At 39.3% G+C, this 24,477-nt stretch overlaps 1 protein-coding gene across 1 annotated transcript; it reads left to right on the top strand.

The window, feature by feature from the left end:
- The first annotated feature begins 110 nt into the window (after nucleotides 1-110).
- Nucleotides 111-24,249, top strand: PDIA3 (protein disulfide isomerase family A member 3). Its single transcript, XM_063089459.1, has 13 exons — nucleotides 111-423; nucleotides 7,430-7,508; nucleotides 8,817-8,934; nucleotides 14,028-14,135; nucleotides 15,947-16,076; nucleotides 18,985-19,101; nucleotides 19,441-19,566; nucleotides 20,253-20,435; nucleotides 21,218-21,326; nucleotides 21,874-22,002; nucleotides 23,075-23,154; nucleotides 23,622-23,679; nucleotides 23,981-24,249. The coding sequence occupies exons 1-13, from the start codon at nucleotides 257-259 to the stop codon at nucleotides 24,092-24,094; spliced, it is 1,518 nt and encodes a 505-aa protein (XP_062945529.1). The 5' UTR covers nucleotides 111-256; the 3' UTR covers nucleotides 24,095-24,249.
- Nucleotides 24,250-24,477: the final 228 nt, after the last annotated feature.

Genomic DNA, 24,477 nt, shown 5'->3' with positions numbered 1-24,477 from the left:
CGCCCGGGCCCCGCCCCGTGCTTCGGCCATTCGGCGGTTACCAGCTGGTTCCGCCCGCCCTACGCAGGCGCCGCACAGCCAATCGGCGGCTGCCACACTAGCGGCCTTAGCCGGGCTGGGGGTTGGACCGCCGGCTGCAGGTCCGCCTGGCCCAGACGCGCGAGCACAGGCAGCGGAAGCGTGGTGGCTGGCCCGACCTCCGCAGTCCCCACCGAGCCCCGACCCTCTGGGCCGCCCCCCACCTCACCTCACCGCCATGCGCCTCCGCTGCCTAGCGCTGTTCCCGGGCGTGGCGCTACTTCTCACCGCGACCCGCCTCGCCGCTGCCTCAGACGTGCTGGAACTCACGGACGACAACTTCGAGAGTCGCGTCTCCGACACGGGCTCTGCGGGCCTCATGCTCGTCGAGTTCTTCGCTCCCTGGTGAGGCCACTCTGCCGGGTCGGGGAAGTGAGGGCCGGGGGCTAGGGCGGGGGAACGGTTGGGCCTACCCAGCGCCGGCGCCGTCCACCGTTCCTGCGGGCCCCGACTGCGGCCGGCAGATTTCCCATTCCCGGAAGCCGGAGGTGCCTCGAGAGTCGGTGCGGATCCCCGGGGAGCGAGACCCGAGAAGGAAAACCCGAAGGCTCCTCTCACGTAGGGCAACATCCTTACCTCGGTGCTCTTGCGGCACTTCCTATTTGCACAGGGTTTAACTATCCCCCTCCTCCCCTTCATAGATATCTTTACAGTTTCTGGATGAGTCAGTGTTAATGTTCTCCAGTCTACAGACGAGGCATCCCAGAGCCTTATAGTGGAAGCGAACGTTTCACCAAGTGCAGAGGTCCAGGGTCCCCAGTATATTTCCTTTATTCTTGCCCCACGGCCATTGGTATCTAGCCAAGGTCACTCAGTGGCTGCAGAATGGTCATAAATGCATTCTTGAGACAGGCAATTATTTTGTCCATCGCGTGGTGTACGATTTCTACATTAAGCCGACCACTTATTTCTCAGCACCGGCAGAGTCCTCTGTCAAAAAGAAAGTAGAATCTGTCCAAATTGTCAGTTTCAATTAGGATTTCCGAAAAGTGACCAAAAAAGACTTCAATGAGAAAGTAACCAGTTTTGGAGAAATATTCCACTTCCAGGTGACTTAGCTGAATAAGGGTGTAAATTACTTAGGAAAGAACTACCGCGAAATAAAAACCGGTGGGGGCGGGGAGAGCAAATAGGATTTCTGGCTCAGTCAACCTGAGTGTTTTTGTTTTCAAACAATGGTTATCTTAACGCTTGGGGAAGCTCAGCATATTCATTCTAATCACAGTACTTAGTTTTTCCCCTCCTGGCACAATGACCCTTAGTTAAAAACTATCTGTATTCAGAAGCATCAGTAAAGCAAAGTTACTGTATAACGTTAACTTGCCTCTGACTTAAGTCTCCACTTCTCAGGTTCAGCTGACTTGTTAGGGGTTACACTAGAAGTCCTGTAGTTAAGACCACCTGAATCAAAAGGATGTGTTTTCAGCTTGTGACAGATTTTGTGTCCAGGGCATTTCTGTGGCTAACTGGCAATACTGATTACAAAAAGATAGCCTTTAAACATCTCTGGAACTCATGTTTTCTCTTAGAAACAGCTCTTCCCAGTTATAATCATGCTGTTAACTTTGAGGGGGTGTCACTGGACTTGTCAAAATTGAGTGGTGCTTTGACTACAGGGTTCATGCAACAATTTAAAGTAGGAATTGCTGGAGTAGTGTGAGCCACTAAACTATGAGTTTAAAGCAGAATTTTTTGTTTCAATTGAAGGCGTTTTTTCCTACTGTAAATTGTTGCACATACTTTCCTGAAAACTACATATCCCATCATGCGCTAAACTATCCCAAGAATTGCGCGGCTCTCTGCTGTGGTGTCTGCTTTTAATTGGTTTAGAAGATAAGGTCTTCTTCCACAATGCCTGCAAGAAAGATCAGCTTTCTGAATGAGCAATTTAGAGCCAAAGAATCTCCTGTTGATAGCGTCCTTGTATCTTCACATTCACCTATTTTTATTTACTACAACTTCAGCTGGAAATGTTTTCTGACTGCTATGTTCCTTTTTACAGATCACAGGAGTGCTCTCACAGGTTATGTAGAAACAGTTAAAGATCGTTATTAAGAGTAAAATGGCCCTATTTTGTGCAAGTTCTTTTTCTTGTTTATGTTTTTAATCCACTTTCATTTTATAAGTGAAAGTGAAAGATTTCTTTGCAGTTAACTTTGTAGACTAATATTTCCATTATGGAATTGATCCTCTATGAATTTGTAAGAATGGGAGTGTCTGCATTTCTCTGGAGAAATAACACTATTTAAATGTTCGTGATAATTTCTGAAAATTTGTTGATCATTGTTAATTTTAAGTCCTCAACATCTACTTATGTTATAGATTTGTGTACTACCCTCTAGGACAGTAGTAATAATGATATTTTATATACAGTGTTTCTAGAGTATAGAAAAGACCATGTGGATACTATAAAATGGGATAGTTAATATTTGTATTCGTATGTGCCAATTCCTTTATTTGGAATCCCCCTTCTCCCTTCCCCCCAGTCAATCTTTTCAACATCAAGATTTAGCTCAAAAGTTATGTTTTCTTTCCCTGAACAACTAACTGGTTGATCCTACCTCTCCATTGGCACCCAATAATACCGTCTGGTCATCCCTGCCAGATGGGTGTTCCCATAGCAGAAGGACTATATTATTTTTCTATCAGAGGCTAAAATAGCATTTGGCACATGGCAGGCATGAAGTAATGATTGTTGGGTGAATATGTGTTGGAATTCGTTAACAGCTGGGCGCTATCCCTGAGGGTAGATGGGATTATTTGTGTTTTAATATTTTTCTAGGGGTGTGTGATGGTAGAGGTTGATCCTGATTGATCTGTGTTAACTACCATGATTTCTTTCAAACGCCACTTGAGTTCCATTCCTGGTGGATTTGAAGAGGGAAGTCTCGCACAGCCTCATTGGAACTTCCTTTGTGCCTTTGATGACCTTGTGGATATTGCCAATGCTTAGGGTTTTCAGTCCCAGCCTTGCAGCATACGTACACACCCAGTTCCTTGCCAGATTTCTGGAGATGCTCATTCAGTAAGCCATGCATACTTTTTTGCTTTAATGCTCCGTAGATATTTTTGATATGCATTTGGGGTTGACACCCACTGGTCTGACATAATTATTTTATATGAAGTTTTTCCTTCAAATGTTTGAAGATGGTTGAGATGAACTGTTAATTCATAAATCTGTTGCCTCAGCCTTGACAATTTATTGTCTGTTCCTGCACCCCTCTCCCCCAAAAAGCCCTTCACTCTTCTCTGAATGCATCATTCTTACTAGTACTCTTTTCTCTTTGCTCTACTATTCCCCTCATCTAAAATATCCTATCCTCTCCTCTCTGATGCCTTAAATCATTAAAGGCCCAGGTCCAATTCTTACTTCCTTTAAAATTCTTTTAAAACCTTTGAACCCTTATTATGTTCCCCTAAACCTGGATTTCTCAGATAAATTGGTTCCTTTATTACATTAAATCACTTGTAATTTCTATATACTAATTTTTTTCAAGATGATTAATGTGTAATTTATTATGCAATATTAAAGGAATACAGAGGTATAAATAGTACCATTATTTCAAAAACATCTAAGATGTTGCTGATTATTAGAGGAACCCTTATTTTATGTCTCACAAGAAAGAAATGGTACCGTTGAAATCATAACATGATTGTAAAACACATCTCAGTTTCAGGAAGAAAATGCATCTCTGAGATACAGTATAAGGAATACTATTTATTCACCACTCAGTCTAAAAACAAAGCCAGGGCTGGCTGGTTAGTTCACTTGGTTAAAACATGGTGCTGATAACACCAAGGTCAAGGGTTTGGATCCCTTTACCAGCCAGCCATAAAAAAAACAAAGCCAGTACAGTTGAAACCCCCTTTGTAACCCTTCTCCATCTTATGCACTCCTCCATCCTGAATTTGGTGTTTATCTTTTGGTTCTTTTATACTTTTAGTAAATATATATGTGACTGCATTGTGTAGTATTACAGTCTTTAATTATTTTTAATAGGACTCCTGAAGACCCTGCAGAATATAGGCTCTTTGGTTTAAACAAATTTTAAGGGTAAAATAAAATGGCACCACTTAATAAAATAAATCAAGACTGTTGGCTATGACATATGTTGTGCTCAGGTTTCTTTCCTATTTCTTCTGTTTTCTATTTTTGCTGTCTGTGGGAAGGTTACAGAACTCATCACCTCCTCAAAGTGATCCCTGTGCAACCCATTGGCTTTTGAGGAGATGATGTACAGCTGGTGCTATTTGTGCACTAAAGACTATATTACCCCTCCTCCCCACCTCCCATTGCATATAGTAGTGTACCTGTGGGACTGTTAGGTCTTTCAGGGCAGAGGAGCAGGTGCTTCTGGCCTTCTGGGAAAAGTATTCCAATTTATATGTTTTTATCAGTTCTCATGGCCAAGTAAACTGTGTAGCTGTAAAAATCAGGCTCACCACCTTAAACATGTCATTCTCATGCTGTGTTGAAACTCAGTTGAGAAGAAAAGGCCTCCATTGAGCTGCTGGAGTGCCTATTTCAAATGAGTGCCTTCTGGGCCCCATTCCACTATCCCCTCAAATTGGGTTTCTGGTCATAGAGAGTCATATGGAAGGAATGGAGAAAAAGCGCTTGATGATTGTATTAGTCCATTTCTGTTGCTTATAACAAAAATACTTGGAACTGAGTGATTTACAAGAAAAGAAATTTATTGCTTACAGCTTCTGAAGCTGGGAAGTCAAAATTCAGGGAACACATCTGGTGAGGGTCTTGGTGGTGGTGACAGTGACCCAGGGTTCTCACATGGCAGAAAATGGCAGAACAGAGAGAGGCTAACTTCTCATGTGCTCTTCTTTTAAAGCCTCCAGAACCATGCCCCTGACCACCATTAATCCATTCACTCACTAATGCGTAGTCCAACAATTTAATTACCTTCAAGGCCCCAGCTTTCAATTCCACAATGGGATTTGCTACCCTCTTAACACTGTCACAGTGGGGACTAAGTTTTGGGGGGACATTCAACCCAAGGCATTCCAACCCTGGCCCCCCCAAAGATTCATGTCCTTTTCACATATAAATACATAAATTTCATCCCCAAAAGTTCAAAGTCCCATCTGTGAAACTGCAACAAGTTATCTACTTCCAAGATAAAAGTGGTGGGACAAATATAGGGTACATATTCACATTACCAAAGGGAGAAATAGGACAGAAGAAAAGTGTAATAGGTCCCAAACAGGTCTGAAACCTAGCAGGGCAGGCATTAAATCTCAAAGCTGGTGACTCATGTACCTTGACTGCATTTTTGATGTCCTCTACAGGCTGGTGTGAGGGTTGGGTCCCCAGGTCCTCGAGCACCTCCTCTTCTATGGCTTTCCTGGTCTTAGGTGATGCTTCAGTTCTGACAGGCTGGCCTTGCACACTGGTAGCTCTGTAAGTCTGGAGTTTCCATGACAGTCCAGCTCTTATGTCTCCACTAGGCATGGCTTTGGTGAGATTTCTCTGCCACAACTCTGACACCACGTTTCCACTTGGCATTGCTCTAGTGAAGGCTCTATGCAGTGAATCCACCCCTCAGACAGATCTCTTCCTGGGCCCCCAGGCTTTTCCATGCATCTGTTGAAATCGGGGCGGAGGCTCCCAAGCCTGGCATTCTGCAAACCTGCAGACCTAACACCATGTGGATGCCGCTAAGACATCCAGCTTGTATCTTCCAAAGCTGTGGGTCCAGCCACACCTGGGGCCAGTTTAGCCACAGCTGGGGTGCTGGTGTGGGGACCAGCTGAGGTGGCCTTGGGCAGGGAGCCTATGGAGGGCACCTCGGACCTGTTCCCCCAGACCATTCTATTTCCCTAGGCTTCTGGGCCTGTAATGGAAGACGCAGCCCCAAAGATCTCTGAAATGCCTTTTACCTATATTCTTGGCTATGACCACCTGGCTGCCTCACAGCCATGCTAATATCTTTAGCGACTAGTCCCTCTGCTGCACCATAGGATTTTTCTCCTGAAAATGCTCTCATTCTCTACCACATGGCCAGGCTACACTCTTTACATTCTGCTTCCCTTTTAATTATACATTTTGGCTTTATGTTGTACCTTTTTTGCCATAACTCAGTGTAGGCTGTTGCAAGTAGCCATGTAGTTTCCTGAATGCTTTGCTGCTTAGAAATTTCTCCCACCAAATACTCTGGGTCAGTACCATTAAGTTTCACATTCCATAAAACTTTCGGGCATAAACAGTATGCAGCCAGGTTCCTTGCCAGTTCATAGCAAGTGTGATCTTTGCTCCATTTTCCAATAAACTCCTTATTTCTGAGACCTCCTTAGGATGGTCTTTGTAGTCCATATTTCCATAATCATTTTGGTCACCATCATTTAACCAGTCTCTAAAGCATTCCAAACTTTCTCTGATTTTCTTGTCTTCTAAACTTTCACCATCATCTAGGCTTTTTGTAGCCTGTCCCTCCAAATTCCCTCAACCTTTTCTCTCAACACTCAGTTTCTAAGTTGTTTCCACATTTTCAAGTATCTCTTATAAGCAACATCCCAGTTCTCTGGTACCAGTTTTCTATATTAGTCAGGGTTCTCCAGAGAGACAGATCAATTCAATATGTTATAAATATATGAGAGGGGATTTATTAGGGGAATTAGCTCACATGATTTTGAAGAAAAGTCATGTGATAGGCTGTCTGCAAACTGGATGCTGGTTGCATGCCTCAGTCCAAGTCCAAAGGCCTCAAAACCAGGGAAGCCAATGGCATCCTTGGTGTAAGTCCTGGAACCCAAAAGCTGAAGAGTCTCGAGCTTTTATGTCCACAGACAGGAGAGAAGAGTGTATCCCAGGTGTTGATTCTTAGAGTTAATATCATACTTGGGATCTTACAAGGTTTCAGTCACTATATTTTTAAGAACCACAGTGCTAGTTTCCTAAGGAAAAATGTACTTTCATTCGGGGAATGCTCCAGAAATGGGATTATTGCTATTTTGTTCTTTATCTTAGCCTCATTAATTGTTCAAAAGGGCTTGAGCTCTTTCCCTCTTTAATGTGGAATACATCTGACTGCAACTTTCAAGACTCAGTTATGCTTTTAATTGAGAAAATTGATGCTGCTCTGAACTGAGCCAATACTATAGAGTCAATCTCAGACTTGAGCTAGGACATTTACCTTCCGAGAGCTCTGGTTTACCTTAGCAATAATGGATATTGTTCAGGTGGTGTTTTTGCTTTTGGAAGCATCTTCTAGTTCGAAGTAGTAGTATGGTTTGAGATTCTTCCTAGAGAGATAAAATTAACAAATTTGTAGGATTAAACTAACTTTATATATATATGTGTGTGTGTGTGTGTGTATGTATGTATGTATGTATTTAGGTGTGGACACTGCAAGAGGCTTGCCCCTGAGTATGAAGCTGCAGCCACCAGATTAAAAGGAATAGTCCCGCTAGCAAAGGTGAGTATAGGTGGATTCTTCATTAAAGGATATGAAATATTTTAAACAGTAGTTTGTAAAATTAACATTCATTTTCTCTGCTCTTATGGTGCTAAGAAGAGTGTATACTGGTTTGTGGGCAAATACACAACAGAGTGTCGTATTATAGTTTCAAAAGATTAAAAATATTGAGACTAAGGAAATCATTGGCATAAGAAATAAAATACATAGTAAATAAGAATTAAAGTGCAAATATGGAAAGTAAAAGTACAGTTGTTAAGGTTAGAGGGAAATCATTGAGTAAATGAGTTTCCTGTACTGCCATATGATATTCACAGTGATGAGAATATGAAAATAATATGAGGATATTGATGAGTATATAACCAGCTGTTCAACTATAAACTTGGTATTTGTTTTTACAATTAAAGTAATGCTTCCAAAATTTGTCATTATTCTGTAGTAAACCCATAGTTGTTTCAATCTAAAAGCTCACATCTCTGCCAGCCTCAAATAAATAGTCCATACATATATAAAGCTGTTTTTGGAAACTCCTTTTAATTCTGATGTCAGGTAGCTTGCCATAGAAAAAAAATGTTTAATCGCTATTTAATTCCTGCCTCGTGAATAGCGTATGTGAATATAGACACATTAATTTTCTGGACCTTGGTTTACCCATCTTAGAGCATAAGGAATTATACCTCAGAATCTTATAAAGATTAAATGAGGTAATAAATGCAAAGTGCCTGTAGCACTGCCTGGTTCAGGGTAAGTGGATAAATAGATGGAAATTGTTTTCCTTCTTTCGGACAGATCTCACTAGATCTGATATTCTGTGGTTTAGCCCAGCTTCACACCAGCTCAGGGATCATGTAGTACAAGTATTGGTATCTTTGCAAATAACTCTAGATGATTTGCAAAATCAAATTATACCCAACCTCATCTATAGGGTATGTGTACTCATCTATATATTCCCTTGATGATAGTAATTATCAAAGTAAGCCACTGTTAATAATTTAAGTGATTTATCCCTCATATATTTTGAGGCAGAAAAAAGGTGGAGACCACTGCTTTAGATGATAGAAGCAGAATTTAAATAGTAATTTTTTCATTTTGTATTAGGCCTAGGGATCTAAATTTTAAAGAATTTCTTAGCCAGTTCTGATGTAGTTAGGCAAGCACCAGTCTGTCTTTAAGATCTGATGTTCTGTGCCATGTATGCCAGGAATTGTTTGACCCTCTTATGATTTGACCAGTCCTGATATTTTGGGAATATGGGAAAAACCTATAGCTGGTATTTGGTTTAAAAAATAGTTTGTGTTTTAATCTTAGGTTGATTGCACTGCCAATACAAACACCTGCAATAAGTATGGAGTCAGTGGATATCCAACCCTGAAGATATTTAGAGATGGTGAAGAAGCAGGTGCTTATGATGGGCCTAGGACTGCCGGTAAGGATCCTGGATTACATTCTGGAAGCTGGATTTAAGTACCTTGTTCTTTATAGTGGGAACATGAAAATGTATTTTTCTATACAACCTATTTTCAGACTTAAAGATTTCTCCTCTAAGAGGTCAGTTTGGTAGATAACAAAAGACCCCTCTAAATGAATGGATTATATAAGTACTGTAATGTAGAAAATACATGAACTTGAGTTAGAAGATTAGCTAGGCATTTTTTCATTTGACAAATATTTTATTGAGGACCTACTCTGCCAGATATTCTGGATGCTTGGTACTTATTGATAAACAAAACAGATAAGGCCCCTACTCCTGTGGAGTTCATGTTCTGGGGGATGAGGGGAGGAAGACAACAAACAAGTTTTAAAAATATACATAGATAACCATCTCACACCCATTAGGATGGCTACTATCAAAAAAAAAGAAAATAGGCTGGTCCATTTGTAGTGGGTTATCAGAACTTACTAACTTTAGTGTCAGTAGTGCCCACTGCTTAATTTGACTGGCTTTAAAAAAGAAAGAAAATAACAAGTGTCAGTGAGGATATAGAGAAATTGGAATCTTTGCACTGTTGGTGGGGATATAAATGATGTAGCCACTGTGGAAAACAGTATGGTGGTTCCTCAGAAAAAGTTTGTTTTGCAAGGTGAAAACAGTTCTGGAGATTGGTTGTACAGCAATGTTGTCTCAGTACATTTTCTGTCACTTATAATAGAATGCCTGAAACTGTAATTTATAAGGAAAAGAAATTTATTTCTTACAGTTTTGGAGGCTGGGAAGTTCAGTGTTGAGGGGGTACATCTGGCGAAGGCTTTTTCCTTGCAGAGACTCTATAGAGTCCTGAGATGGTGCAGGGCATCACTTGGCGAGAGGGCAAGAGCATGCTAACATGCTAATTCAGGTCTCTCTTGCTCTTGTGAAGCCACCAGTTCTACTCCCATGATAATCTATCAATCCATGAATGGATTAATCCATTCATGAGGGCAGAGCCCTCACAATCCAATCACCTCCTGAAGGCCCTACCTCTCAACAACACTGCCACATTGGGGATTAAGCTTCAATTAAATCTTGTGGAGGACATTCAAACTATAGCAAGTGTGAATGTACTTAATAACACAGAATTGTATACTTAAAAATGGTTAAGATAGTGAATTCTATGTTACATATATTTTTACCACAGTGAAAAGTTGAAAGACAAGAATATACGTGGATAAGGTAAATTTAGTTAGCAATAAGAGCATTAAGGGGGAAAAGCAAAACACCAAGATGTGATAGTGGTTGGGGGTGGGAGAACCTCATAATCAGGGTGGTCATGGAAGTAACCTTTGAGCCAAGACCTGAAAAATAAGAAGGGATCAGCCACAAGAAGATCTTGGCCAGAGCTTTCCAAACAGAGAGAAAGCAGGTGCTGAAAAGCCCTAATATGTAACAGAGCTTGGTGTGTTCAAAGGACAGGAAGACCATGGAGCTAGATTATTATTATTATTATTATTTTTTTTTTTTTTAAAGATGACCGGTAAGGGGATCTTAAACCTTGACTTGGTGTTGTCAGCACCACGCTCAGCCAGTGAGCGAACCGGCCATCCGTATATGGGATCCGAACCCGGGGCCTTGGTGTTATCAGCACCGCACTCTACCGAGTGAGCCACGGGCCGGCCCACCATGGAGCTAGATTATGATTGGCATGTATGAGAGGTTAAGTTGGGGCTGGATCCTCTAGGGACTGATATTTTTCTATAATCAGAGACAGTTTTATCTTGAATCTGTCAAATAATCAGGCATATTATACCTTTTCGTGACAGAAAAGGGTTGAGTTAGGGGATTTTAGGAGACGTGGGATTTTTTTTCAGTATGTATGATTGTTATTCATATACCAAGTTCGGCATAACATGGTCCCTGCCTAACTCTGAAGCTCCTGGTAGGAACCAGGCCCAGTGCCAAGTTCTTTTTAAAAACGTATTCTTTTAAATAATTTACTTTTAACTATATTTTTTAGTTTTTAAGAAATACAGTAAAGTACAAAGAAAGAAATAAAAGTAAGATATATCAGATGTTACTGCTGTCAGATAACCCCTATTGACTTAAAAGGAAAAAAGAGAGCACAGTGTGATAGTCAGAATAATGTCCCTTCTCACTCCCTTCCAAAGATGTTCATGTCATAATCCCTAGATCCTGTGAATATGTCACCTAACATGGCAAAGGGGACTTTAAGGACCTTGAGGAGGGAGATTATTGTGGATTATCACAACAAGAGTCTCTAAAAGTGGAAGAGGTGGAGGCAAAGGGAAGATGGGAAATCTCTGTACCTTCTGCTTAGTTTTTCCATGAACCTAAAACTGCTCTAAAAAAATTAAGTCTATTTAAAAAAAAAAAAAAAAAATCAGTGTTCAGACCCACATACTACTGGCCAGCCACCAAAAAACCAAAAAAGTGGAAGAGGTAGGCAGAAGAGGAGGTCAGAGTGATGCAATGTGAGAAAGCCTCAATCTGCCATTACTGGTTTATGGATCATGAGCCCAGGAATGCAGGAAGCCTCTAGAAGCGGGAAAAGCCAAGGATTCTCCCTTAGGACCTCCAGAGGGAACGCAGCCCTGCTGAAACTTTGATTTTTGCCTGTGAGACCCATTTTGTACTTACAACCTTTAGAACTGAATAATAATAACTTAATATTGTTTAAACCTCTCTCTCTCTCTCTCTCTCTCTCTCTCTCTCTCTCTCCCTCCCTCCCTCCCTCCCTCCCTCCCTCCCAGGCCACTAGACCTATGGTAGCCACCCAGTCATTTTCTTATCACATCATTCTCTTAATTCTAATTCTCTGCATAGCACTGGTTACTATCTCATTTTTTTGAATTTATGCATTTGGAAATTTACATATAGTAATAAATTCCAAGAGAACAAAGACATTGTTTGGTGTAATTTACTACTCTATCCTGAGCACTTACACTCCCCACATACAGTATTCAATAACTCTTTGTTGTATGCATGAATAAATATATTGGCCCAACTGAGGCCATTTAACCAGCACTCAATTTGTTATTTCTTTTTTTTTTTTTTGACCGGTAAGGGGATTGTAACCCTTGGCTTGGTGTCGCCCACACCGCGCTCAGCCAGTGAGTGCACCGGCCATCCGTATGTAGGATCCGAACCCACGGCCTTGGCGCTCCCAGTGCCTCACTCTTCTGAGTGAGCCACAGGGTTGGCCCTCAATTCGTTATTTCTAATAAGCACAGAAGGAGAAAAATCCTTTTTTCCCCTCTGAGATTAAAATTATTAATGAAGAACCTATGTTAGCATTCAGATTTTCTAGTTTAATTTGGGGTAGAGTTAGTAGTTAGAGTTTCTGAAATGTTTTTCTCTGAACTTGGACAGGTCTTAACTAAATTGTAGATAGACCCAGCCAGACTACTACTAGGCAAATATTCTCACTTGGGCTGTAACATAGATTTCATAAACTGGAGAATTTCTCAGCATTCAGTAGTTTGTCTATTAATGCAAGTAGTCTTTAGCCAGGAGGGATAATTTTCTTCATGTATACCTTTAAGAACTATGCCCTTTGCCTTCCTGCTTAAACTGGTTACTCAGCAGTTCATTACACCTTCCAGAGAATTTTAGATACTCAGGGAAAAGGTAACATTTTTCACCATAGTCCTGAGTTAAAGTTCTTTATTTTGTGATATGGTAATAGCAATCATCTTGAAGACTAAATGAGTCTTATCCAATTTCAGCTAGTCTATTAATAAAACCCCTCTTCTAGGAGGAGCTGAGGAAAACATTTAAAAGAAAAAAATCCGTGAATGGAGAGACAAAAGGAGAAGAAAGTACCTTAGAAGTGCAAAATATGCTCAGTCATGTTGAAAGAGTTAAACAATACTCTGTCTTAGCCAGTTAACACATCCTCAGAGTACATAGAAAACAAAGGGGTGGAAGAAGTAGAATTATCATGGAGAAGTAGCATTGCCTCTGGCTTGTGAGCATTTTGAGCCTATGACTAGTTCAGTGGATCCTAGGAGAAAGTGGAATAATGGTCTGTCAACTAGGATTAAGGGATAAAAAGATTTTGGAGTTTTTAAACTTTTTTACTTAACTAGCCCATTTTATCTCAGTAGGAAAGTGTGGTTTTGGCTGGATTTTGTGCCTGTTTGACCCATATGTAGTTAAACTCATACACAAGCTAGCCAAGTCACTGGATTTTCTGCTTTAAAAACGTAAGGCTAGTTAGCTCAGTTGGTTAGAGTGCAGCCTTGTAACACCAAGGTCAAGGCTTTGTGGTTCGCCAGACAGGCCAGCCACCAACAAAAAAAAAAAAGAGAGAAAAGAAAAATGTGAGGCTGCAGGTGACTCTGTGCTGCTTGAGAAGGGGGATTTGTCTATAAAATTTATTTGCAAAATGGATGTTTTTTAAAGTTTTTAATGTGATAGGCACTATTCTTTGAGCTAGGTATATATCATTGGCTAAAACTAAAATCCCTACTCATTTGGAATTTACTTGATAGTGGACAGAGAGAATAATAAGTCTCTTTGGAGGGTGGTTTTAACAATTATGAGTACATGTACCCTTTGACCCAGTTAATTCACTTCTAGGATTTTACCCTACAGATGAATATATTCTATCATGTGCAAAATGACATTAATACTCCTAATAATAATAAACAAGGTTATTTATACAGAATCATTTGTAGCAGCAAGAGATTGGAAACAAATGTCCATCAATTATGGCAGGTTAAATGAATTATGATATATCCATACAATGAAACATTATGCACCTGTAATAAAACGTCTTTATATATATTAATATAAATTATCTCTAAGCTATGTTAAATGACAGAAACAAAATACAGAACGGCATATGTGTATGTTACCATTCTGAGGATAAAAGAAAGAAGAATAATCTAATTGCTTGTTTATGTGTAAAATGTCTGGAAGAATAACAGGTAACTGAACTCTCATCCTATAGGGAGGAAACTGGGTGACTAGAGACAAATGTGGGAAGAAAAATGCATTGTGTACGTTTTTTTTACCTTTTTAATTTTGAATCGTGAATAATTACCTTCTCAAAAATTATAAGTTTCATCTTGATTTCTCAGATGGAATTGTTAGCCACCTAAAGAAGCAGGCGGGACCAGCTTCAGTTCCTCTCAGAACTGAGGAAGAATTTAAGAAGTTCATTAGTGATAAAGATGCTTCCATCGTGGGTAAGTAGCAAATATTTAATTATGCCACAAAATTATGAACTCAGTTTGAAATCCCTCCATGTCTGGGAAAACAGGTTAGGAAACCTTGGGGCAGTTAAAAAGACAAGTGACAGAATTAAGGACTAGAATAGGGATATCATCACTTCTTAAACTCTGAGATTTAACTCATATGATAGCATAATTATAACTGAAAACAAGGTTTGAATGCTGGCCATTTAGCTCACTTTTGGGAAAACATGGTGCTAGTAACACAAAGGTCACAGGTTCAGATCCCCATACCAGCCAGTTGCCAAAAAACAAAACAAAATAAAAAAAACAAAAAAAATGAAAACAAGGTTTGGAGGTAGGAGGACACAAGTAAATACTAGGGCTGTCCAGTTAGCTGATTTAGTTAGAGTGTGGTACTGATAACACCAAGGTCCAGGGTTTGATCCCTGTATTGGCCAGCCACCAAAACAAAAAACAAAAAGTAAATAATAAACCTCTGTTTCTGCTATTTTCACAATAATAGGAGAATTTAAAATTTACGACCAGATTGCTAGGATTTGTCTTATATTTTTACAGCAATCTTTGCTTTCTCAAGCATTGCAGTATTTCATTTTATCCTTAAAATAACATGAGCCAGATACATTCTGCACCTTAGGCATTCTTTGTTTTGTTTTGTTTTAAATGTGATGTATGATACATTTGACTATAAAATAAATGTGAACATATAAGCTGTTTTTGTGCTTCTCTTAATCTTCTAATTACTATAATAAAGTTGACTTTTTTAGCAGCAAGGATGGTTTATCATTTAACTGAAAGCCACTTTTTATCATCTAGATTTTACTGGTTCTTTATATTTTATAAGGATTTAACCATTACCATTTATTTTATTTTATTTTTTTTTTAAAAGATGACCAGTAAGGGGATCTTAACCCTTGACTTGGTGTTGTCAGCACCACACTCAGCCAGTGAGCGAACCGGCCATCTGTATATGGGATCCGAACCCGGGGCCTTGGTGTTATCAGCACCGCACTCTCCCGAGTGAGCCACGGGCCGGCCCTAACCATTACCATTTAATAAACATTTATGTATCAGTCACTTCTCTAGACTTGAAGTTCTAAAGACGAGAAAGACATAGAAAGAAAAAATAGAGTGAAGTGGCTTTGACATATTGTCAAAATTTAATCCTTTGTGATACCTGAAATAGTCCCTGAAGCTATAAGAAGTTAAGCAAAGGCTGGCCAGTTAGTTCACTCCATAGAGCATGGTGCTGATAGCACCAAGGTCAAGGGTTTGGATCCCCATACCTACCAGTCGTCAAAAAAAAAGAAGTTAAGCACTTTGCTTAATCAGTTGTGACAAAGTAGAACTAAGACTGGAACCCTGCCAAATCTTCTCCCTTGGCTCTCTCAAAAATGTTTCGTTAAAGGATAGAGGATAGGGCTGACCCATGGCTCACTTGGGAGAGTGTGATGCTGATAACACTGAGGCCACGGGTTCGGATCCCTATATAGGGATGGCCGGTTAGCTCACTGGGTGAGCGTGGTGCTGACACCACCAAATCAAGGGTTAAGATTCCCTTACCAGTCATCTTTTTAAAAAAAAAGGATAGAGGAGGAATTCTTATCCCAAACACATGTTGAGTATCTGAGGTATTTGTGGCAAAGCAGACCCAGTCCTCCTGCCTGTTTCACTATGCTTATCCATTATAGAATGAAGGTTTCGAAAAACAGAATTGAAAAGTTTTTACGGCCAGCTACAAAAAAAACATTTAATATCTCTCAGTGCTTATTGCTTCTTCCTTGTGTTTGACATTTTCTATATAGGTTTTTTCAAGGACTTATTCAGTGAAGCTCACTCTGAGTTCCTAAAAGCAGCCAGCAACTTGAGGGATAACTACCGATTTGCACATACCAATGCTGAGTCTCTGGTGAATGAGTATGATGATAATGGAGAGTAAGTGACTGAGTTGGATGCCCTTGTCAGTCTCTGGACCAAGTGTAATTATTCTGTGAACTGGTGACTTTTATGGGTGGTTTTTCCAAAAGGTTTATTGGGCACTTACTAGGTGTTTAAGCTAAATGCTGGAAACTGTCTTTGAGGGGCATTTAGTAGGGGGAGACAGTGTATACATGAATATATATAAAAATGTAAGTGTAATTGAGTGTTATACATGTTGTAGAAATATGAGTATATACAGGATATATTGGGAGTACAAAGAAAGTGATTTTTCTTCTTCTTCTGGGGTGGGGAGTACTATCTGAAAAAGCTTCATAGAGGAGGTGACTCTTAAAAGATGAGTTTTTCCAGGCAAGCTGTGGCAATTGGGATAAAAATCATTCCAGATAAAGCAGCAGGAGTGAAGGCCCTGAGATGTAAGGCATGTTGGGACCTGCCATTGGTAGTGCTGGAGTGTTGTTTGTGAACAAGGTCATAGTGAAAGGTAAGGTTGAAGAGGTCAGCAGAGACCAAATTATAGGCCTTAAGTGCCATACAAAAGAGTTTAAATTTTATCTTTTAGATATTTGAGAGACTTTGAGCTGGGGAGTAATATGATTTTGTTTCAGAAGAAAAGTCATTATCACCCACATAGTGGTGGTTTGAAAGCGGAATGAGGCAAGGCAGTCAGTATCTATACTGAAGGTGACATCTGAGAGTCTAACAGCATTAGTGGCAATGGAAAGGAAGGGGCGGGTATAAAAAATGTAAACAACAGGATTCAGTCACTAACTAACGCTGTGTGAAAAAAGGGAAGATCTAGAGTAAGTCCATGTTTCTAACAATTTGGATGACTGGGTCATTGGCAGTCACCATCAAATTGGGAAGCAGATGAAGAGAAACACATTTGGGAGGAATGATGATGAAATCTATTTTGAACACAGTGAGTTTGAGAAGTGTGAGTCATCCAGGTGGTGAATACCCAGTGGACAGTTGGATAAATTAGCCTAGAATTCAGGAAGAGTTCTTTGCTAAATATAAAAATTTATAGGTCAATTACATATAAACGATTATTAAGACCATGGTATTAGATAAGATCACTCAGGGTGGGCATATAAAATAAAAAGAAAAATGTGTCAAGGACTAGTGTTGTTTATATTTAACAAAATATGTAGTGTTCACTATATGCCATGTACCTGCTGTTAACTCATTTAATCCTCTTTACAACCCTGTGAGACAGGTATTATTATCCCCATTTTATGGAGGAAAAAGTACATAAAGAAGTTAAGTAATTTGCCTACCTTCTCAAAGCTAGTAAGTGGAGGAACTAGAATTTGAAGCTAGAGTCTGGCTGCAGAGTTGGTATGCTTGATTACTAGGCTCTACTACTACTTAGAATTAGAGACAGCAGGTATATAGATGGATGTGGAACCACCTGTGGCTCATTAACAAGCACACCACATGTCATTCTGTTAACCTTTGATTTGTTCATTGTGGCTGCCTGTCACACTGCCATCTAAATTGGTCTGTTAACCTCTAATCAGAAATCTTATTGCGAAGACCTCATGTGAAGGGTTTCTTAAGGTTTTCATGTGTACAGAAAAGCATCATTAAAGATCACATTTGGAACTGCCTGATTTCTATTTTTGAGAGTAACTGCTCTGAAATTGGTAATTATGCTTTTTTAAGGAATTTTAGCCTTGTTCTGATTCTTGCTTGCCCAGCCTGTTTGTATTAAGTTCTTGTTTGCTCTGTAGTTTTCCTGTGTTCTATGAAAATGCCTGTTTTAATTGACATAAGGTTAGTTAATGGTTAATATTGGAAGAATGAGAAAGGAATATAAGGACCTGAAGGTGCTAAAACCTAGCCAAAAACAAGTGACAAAAATTGTGTGTGAGTGGGGAGGAGGAATGAATGAGGGAGAAGCTAGAGGCAAGATATTGGTGGTTAGAATAATGGTGTTTTCTGGGAAAGCTGGTGCTAGATGTAAGACTGTGATTCAGAACCAAACCTGAAGTGCAGTTCTAGCTGAACAAAAGGCTGTAAATTTGCTTCTTCAGGTGTTCCAATGGATTTGAAGAAAGCTTAGCTTAGGTGAGAGGCAAAGTAGTACCAGTAAGAGAAAATTTTGTGAACATGATTTATTGGGATAGAGAAATCTGAAACAAAGAAATTTCTAATGAACTTAAGCTAAATATTATAATTGTATACCTGCCTATAACATTTTAGGTGTTTGGGGGGGTTTTGTTTTGTTTTGTGTTCTTTGTTTGTTTTTTTTGTTGGCTGGCCGGTAGGGGGATCAGAACCCTGGACCTTGATGTTATCAGCACTGCACTCTAATCAATTGAGCTAACCGGCCAGCCACATATTTTATAACTGGAAGGAATCTTAAAGACATTTTCTTTAGTGAAGTACTCACATCTTACTGTGCGAGAGGTGAATTTTTAAGGAGAGTGGCAGGGCAAGCTACCTTCCAATAGAAGGAAGCTCTGCTTTATTTTATTGTACACATTGGGGCTTTTGGGTAAGTTGGGTTCTCTTTGTTATTGTTTTTAAAGGTTTGGAAGTTATTTGCTCTAACTCCCTTTTGAGCTAACAAAAAAGCTGAAGCCCAGAAGGATTAAATTGATTCTTGGTCCAATGTCTTTGAAATTAGTAGTGAAGCTAAGATTAGAACCAAGTTCTCTTAACTTTCTAACTCAAGGTTTATTAAACCCTTACATGCAATTATTGCATTCGAGATGAAGGTGGTTAGCATCTTAGGGTTGGTAAGAATGTTATGTTGCTGAAAAGTATGTCCCAGAAAAGACTCTTTATGTGCTTAGATGGTAAAAGTAAAAGTGGCAGCAAAAGATGGTTTGAACTTTAAATAAAAGATGGGAGACAGTTCCTCTGCTATCTACCTACTAAGATTTTTTTTTTTAAGGGGTATCACTTTATTTCGTCCTTCACATCTGATTAACAAGTTTGAGGACAAGACTGTGGCATATGCAGAACAGAAAATGACCAGTGGCAAGATTAAAAAGTTTATCCAGGAAAACATGTGAGTACCTCTTTATGCATTGTCTGGGTATTTTTTCTTTCTTTCTTTCTTTCTTTTTTTTTTTTGCTTCATTTTAGTTTGTCTACCTCAGTCATTAAGCAAAGCCATGTTTTGGCTTAAATAGCCTTGATTCAAGAGTTTGTAACAATATTAGTTTGTTTATATTAAGGCAGTAACGTGCGGGCCCTACAACTTCTATTGTGGTCCTGTAAGATAATAAGTATTGCTCAGTACTTGTCCTAAATGTTGAAAATTTCTTTCCTTTATCAGTTATTTTGTGATAATTCCATAATGTAGGTGTAAGCCTGCCTACATTGATAACGGATTATTTCATTTCAGTTTTGGTATCTGCCCTCACATGACAGAAGACAATAAAGATTTGATACAGGGCAAGGACTTACTTGTGGCTTACTATGATGTAGACTATGAGAAGAATGCTAAGGGTTCCAACTACTGGAGAAACAGGTAATAAGAATCATGTTTTCAGGCTGGCTGGTTAGCTCAGTTGGTTAGAGTATGGTGTTATAACACCAAGTTCAAGGGTGCCAAAAACCAAAAAAAAATCACGTTTTCACTTTGTAAACAAGTTTAACTAAAGTAAACAGTCCCTTTTAACCATCCCATTACCATATGTGATGTAAGAGCAGATGACAATGGGAACATCTGACTCCCGAAAACTATATAACTATTTCCAAAATTTGGGGGATATGTCTTCTGTAGGTGTTCCTTTGCTTTGTGACAAAGTGACTTCAAACCTTCCAGAAAAAAAAAAAAAGTTGCAAATTTGATGTAAAATGCACTTAAAACATTGTGCCCACTTGCCCATTGAGACTGTCCATGAATTTTATCCTTAAAAATTTTCTTTTTAGATCAGTCATTATACCTGCAATAAATTTCACAACTGTATTATACAGTGATATTCAGTAGGAATGGGCCATTTGATTGGGCACCACCAATTTGGCAGTGAAGTTCAGTTAAGACATTGAAATATACCATAATCCTGTGTCTGTGCCCAAGAACACAAATTTAGACTGATTCCAGAGGGCTGTGTGTACTGTACAACTTAGTCTACGCTTGCTAGTCTCTTGCTTCTTAGTTTTGAAGTGCTTTACTACCTTGGTATAGGCACATATATCTCTTGTTTCTCACAGAGTGATGATGGTAGCAAAGAAGTTCCTGGATGCTGGACACAAACTCAACTTTGCTGTAGCTAGCCGTAAAACCTTCAGCCATGAACTATCTGATTTTGGCTTGGAAAACACTGCTGGAGAAATTCCTGTTGTTGCTATCAGAACTGCTAAAGGAGAAAAGTTTGTCATGCAGGAGGAGTTCTCGTGAGTTGCTAGTTAGCATGGGTTTGGGATTTGATTCTGCAAGGAAATTATTAAAGCCTTTTATACTATTGAGGAATTACAAAGAACAACATTGCAATACGACGATGGGTCTTCTATCTTCTAGTCAAGACCTTTGACTGTTATTTTTCTCAATTTAACTATATGCACTTTAAGGATCATAATCCTTAATGAATTCTAAAAACTAAAAAAAGGATGGCAGCCTGGAATTCTTACCTGATTCTACTCTACCACCATTAGAAGTAGTAGATAGAGAAGATTGGACAGCCTCTTTGAGATGGATTTCAATTTCAAACCAACCCCCTTCCATTCCTTTAGAATGTCTTTTCCTGGAGTACTACATGAGCCTAAAGTAAATTCAGGGAGTTGGAAAGATCTTAAGATCCCAAACAGGTTTACCTTCACCTTCTGAAACTTTGGGAGATTAAGACAAGAAAAATCTTTGTGAGCCAGTAAGTAAAACAGGATACTGTAGGTACACACAGAGCAACAGGATAAGATTTGGTTCTTTTTGCAAAACTGAATCTCCAAAAGACCAATGTTTCTTCCTTCTTTGAATTCTCTAATCCACAAAGAACATGCTAAAATAGGTGGTTTGCTTTTTGTTCAGTCAGTAGTTCTGCATTTTGAGAGGTAACAGCTCCCTATTTTTGGCCTTAAACTTGAAATTAAAATTCTTAGAAACTATTCAAAGAAACTGCTTTTAATCCTCTCAGTGGTAGAAGTAAATTAACAAACCCTGATCCTTGTCTTTCAAATTGCAGGCGTGATGGCAAGGCTCTTGAGAGGTTCCTGCAGAATTACTTTGATGGCAACCTGAAGAGATATCTCAAATCTGAGCCTATCCCAGAGAGCAATGATGGGCCTGTAAAGGTGAGGTGCTCATAGCCTCACTAAACCTATGAGCAGTTGCCTCACTTCATTTCTTTATTCCAAACATCTGGGTCTAAATGAAGACCTTGTTGGCTTTTTTTTTTTTTTTTTTTTTTTGTCCTTATCCCCCTGAGTCATAAAATAAGCATTAGCAGAGCTCATAATGTTTGGTAAGGGCGGGAGTATAAAACCTTCACAGGATTTTATATTTGATGGAATTTATATTAGGGCTAGATTACTCTGTGGGATACAGCAAGCTAAGAATAGTTTTGTTGCTCTGAAGTTATTTTAAGGAACAGTTTGGTAGGACTTATATTTCCTGTGATTTCCTGAACATAGTTGAACAGGTGACAGATATGGAAATGAGTTGGTTTCTAGGGAATGGCAACATATTTAATACAGTCTGCAAATGTGATTTGGGTTTCCATGATTTATTTTCAGTGGTAACACATTGAATTTGTGAGGGATTAGGTCCAGAAGTAAATTTAGCTTGTGAATTTATTCTTCATCTCACCTTACCAACTAGAGAATCTTCTGTGTTTTCCAGGTAGTGGTAGCAGAGAATTTTGATGAAATAGTGAATAGTGAAAATAAAGATGTGCTTATTGAATTTTACGCTCCTTGGTGTGGTCACTGTAAGAATCTGGAGCCCAAGTATAAAGAACTGGGGGAGAAGGTAAGTCTGAACCCTATTCTAAAGGTAAAATTTGAGTGAGAAGTTTACATACATATTCAGCACTGGCTAATTAGTTACCCTAATTAGCGTAGTTCCAAAGAACTGGTAGATTTTTTCCCACTGTCTACTGTTTACTCACTTTCTCTTGACTGCCCCCTAGTGTCTGTAGCTGGTGCAGTGCCTCAGATACCTGTTTTAACTTTCCACTCTGTATTTGTCCGTTTCTGTTGCTTATAGCAGAATACCTAAGACTGGGTAATTTACAAAGAAATAAAATTTATTTCTTACAGTTTGGAGGCTGGGAAGTCCAAGATCCAGGGAACACATCTGGTGAGGGCTTTCTTGGTGCAGAGTCCCATGGAGATGCAGGGTATCACATGGCAAGATATGGCATGAGCAAGAGAGCTAAACTTCCTCATTTGCTCTCCTTATGAAGTCATCACAACCACCCCCATTACTGCATGAATGGATCAATCCATTCACAGGGGCACAGTCATCACAATCTAATCACCTCTTAAATAAAGACCCCACATTTCAAATAACATTTTAATTGGATTTCCAACCCTCTTAATACTATTACAATAGAGATCATATTTTTAATACTTGAACCTTTGGGGGTCACATTTGATCCATAGCACACTACTCAGACTCAATCTAGAATATGGTTAGCTCAGTTGGTTAGAGTGTGCCCTCATAACACCAAGGTCAAGGGTTTGGTTCCCAATACCAGCCAGCCACCAAAAAGAAAAAAAGATTGTTAAAAATATCTAGGAGCTTCTGAATTTTGGTAACAGCTTATATGAATCCATATGTTCCTTCATCTTGAAACACTTGGCTCAGCCTTTGTAATGTCTTATACAGGCCAGGTAAATTTGAATGAGACTGTATGTATGAGTCGTACATGTAGGAGCCAAGAGAGAAGAGGGAAGTTTGTGGAATGTTAGGTACTATCTGCAAGTGCCACCACTCTTCCTATCTGAGAAGAATGAGATTGTTTTAAGTCCTGAATTGACTAAATGTTCCTCGGTCACTGAAAACATGAAATTTAAAGATCTAACCTTTTTATTAACAGCTCAGCAAAGACCCAAATATTGTCATAGCCAAGATGGATGCCACAGCCAATGATGTGCCTTCTCCATATGAAGTCAGGGGGTAAGTAGATTAAAAATTAACAAAAGTGTCTCAGCAATTTTTTTTTTTTTTTTTTGTTGGCCCACCAGTACGTGGATCTGAACCCTTGACCTTGGTGTTATCAGCACCATACTCTACCAACTGAGCTAACTAGCCATCCCTGTCTAGTCAATTGGTAGGAAAAAAGCTAGGAAACCATTTCTTTACTGGACGTGGTTTTGGGGATCTTCATATTCTAATTGAGGACAGACTCACTAATTCCTTCTTGACTTACAGAGTTCTGCATTGTGGACCTACGTGGCTGCAGAAATTTTGTGAGCTCTCATATTCCTGAGTTATGATAGGATATAATTTAGCCACTGATGGAGAATAGTATCTCATCAGATTGCAAACCATGAAGAAAAATTATTCTCAGAAATTTATTGAAGTATATATGTCAGAGTTACTTTATAACTTGAAATTAGTAAACTCTTTTTTCCCCTTCCCAGTTTTCCTACCATCTACTTCTCTCCAGCCAATAAGAAGCTAAATCCAAAGAAATATGAAGTAAGTACATTGTTCCATCTCCCCACAAATATACACAACACATTTGTACATTTCCAGTTCTTTAACTGGGTTTATTTAACTGGAAACTCTTTCAACTGTCATTGTCAGTATACAAGGGTACTTCAAAAAGTTCATGGAAAGATTTATATTATGTTTCAATTCCACTTTTCCACAAACCTTTTGAAGTACCCTCATATTTGGTTGCTAATATGCCTTTACAAACTCAAAATTCTGCCTATTGGTGGGGGAAATCAGAGGTTTTTAAAAAGTTAAATTTTCAGAGTAATCTTTCTGTTTTCAGGGTGGCCGTGAATTAAGTGATTTTATTAGCTATCTACAGCGAGAAGCTACAAACCCTCCTATCATTCAAGAAGAAAAGCCCAAGAAGAAGAAGAAAGCACAGGAAGATCTCTAAAGCAGCAGCCAAACAAACCACATTGTAAAAGGACCTTTCCACCAGAGTTGGGAAAACCATTGGGGAGGACTGGGACCCATATGGGATTTTTACCTCTCAGGGCTGAGAGGACAGAATGGATACAATCTGAATCCTGTTAAATTTTCTCTAAACTATTTCTTAGCTGCACTGTTTATGGAAATACCAGGACCAGTTCATGTTTGTGGTTTGGGGGAAAAATTATTTGTTTTGGGGGAAAGGTTGGGGTGGGGGGGATTGAGTTGGGGGGTTATTTTCTAATTTTTTTTTGTACATTTGGAAGTGATAATAAATGAGCCCCCTTTAAACTGTTTTTTTTCCATGGGATGGAGAAACAAAGTATCTCTAGACTATCACTGTCCAGT

Source organism: Cynocephalus volans, chromosome 3, assembly GCF_027409185.1.
Source record: "Cynocephalus volans isolate mCynVol1 chromosome 3, mCynVol1.pri, whole genome shotgun sequence".
NCBI classification, from domain to species: domain Eukaryota; kingdom Metazoa; phylum Chordata; class Mammalia; order Dermoptera; family Cynocephalidae; genus Cynocephalus; species Cynocephalus volans.
Note: the sequence above shows the minus strand (reverse complement) of the source record. Positions and strands in the feature narration are given on the sequence as shown.

Excerpts from the sequence above, each read along its gene's own strand:
- PDIA3 (XM_063089459.1), top strand. The coding sequence starts at position 257 with ATGCGCCTCCGCTGCCTAGCGCTGTTCCCGGGCGTGGCGCTACTTCTC. Across the intron at positions 424-7,429 it reads GTCGAGTTCTTCGCTCCCTG|GTGTGGACACTGCAAGAGGC; the intron begins GTGAGGCCACTC and ends GTATGTATTTAG. Across the intron at positions 19,567-20,252 it reads TCCAACTACTGGAGAAACAG|AGTGATGATGGTAGCAAAGA; the intron begins GTAATAAGAATC and ends TGTTTCTCACAG.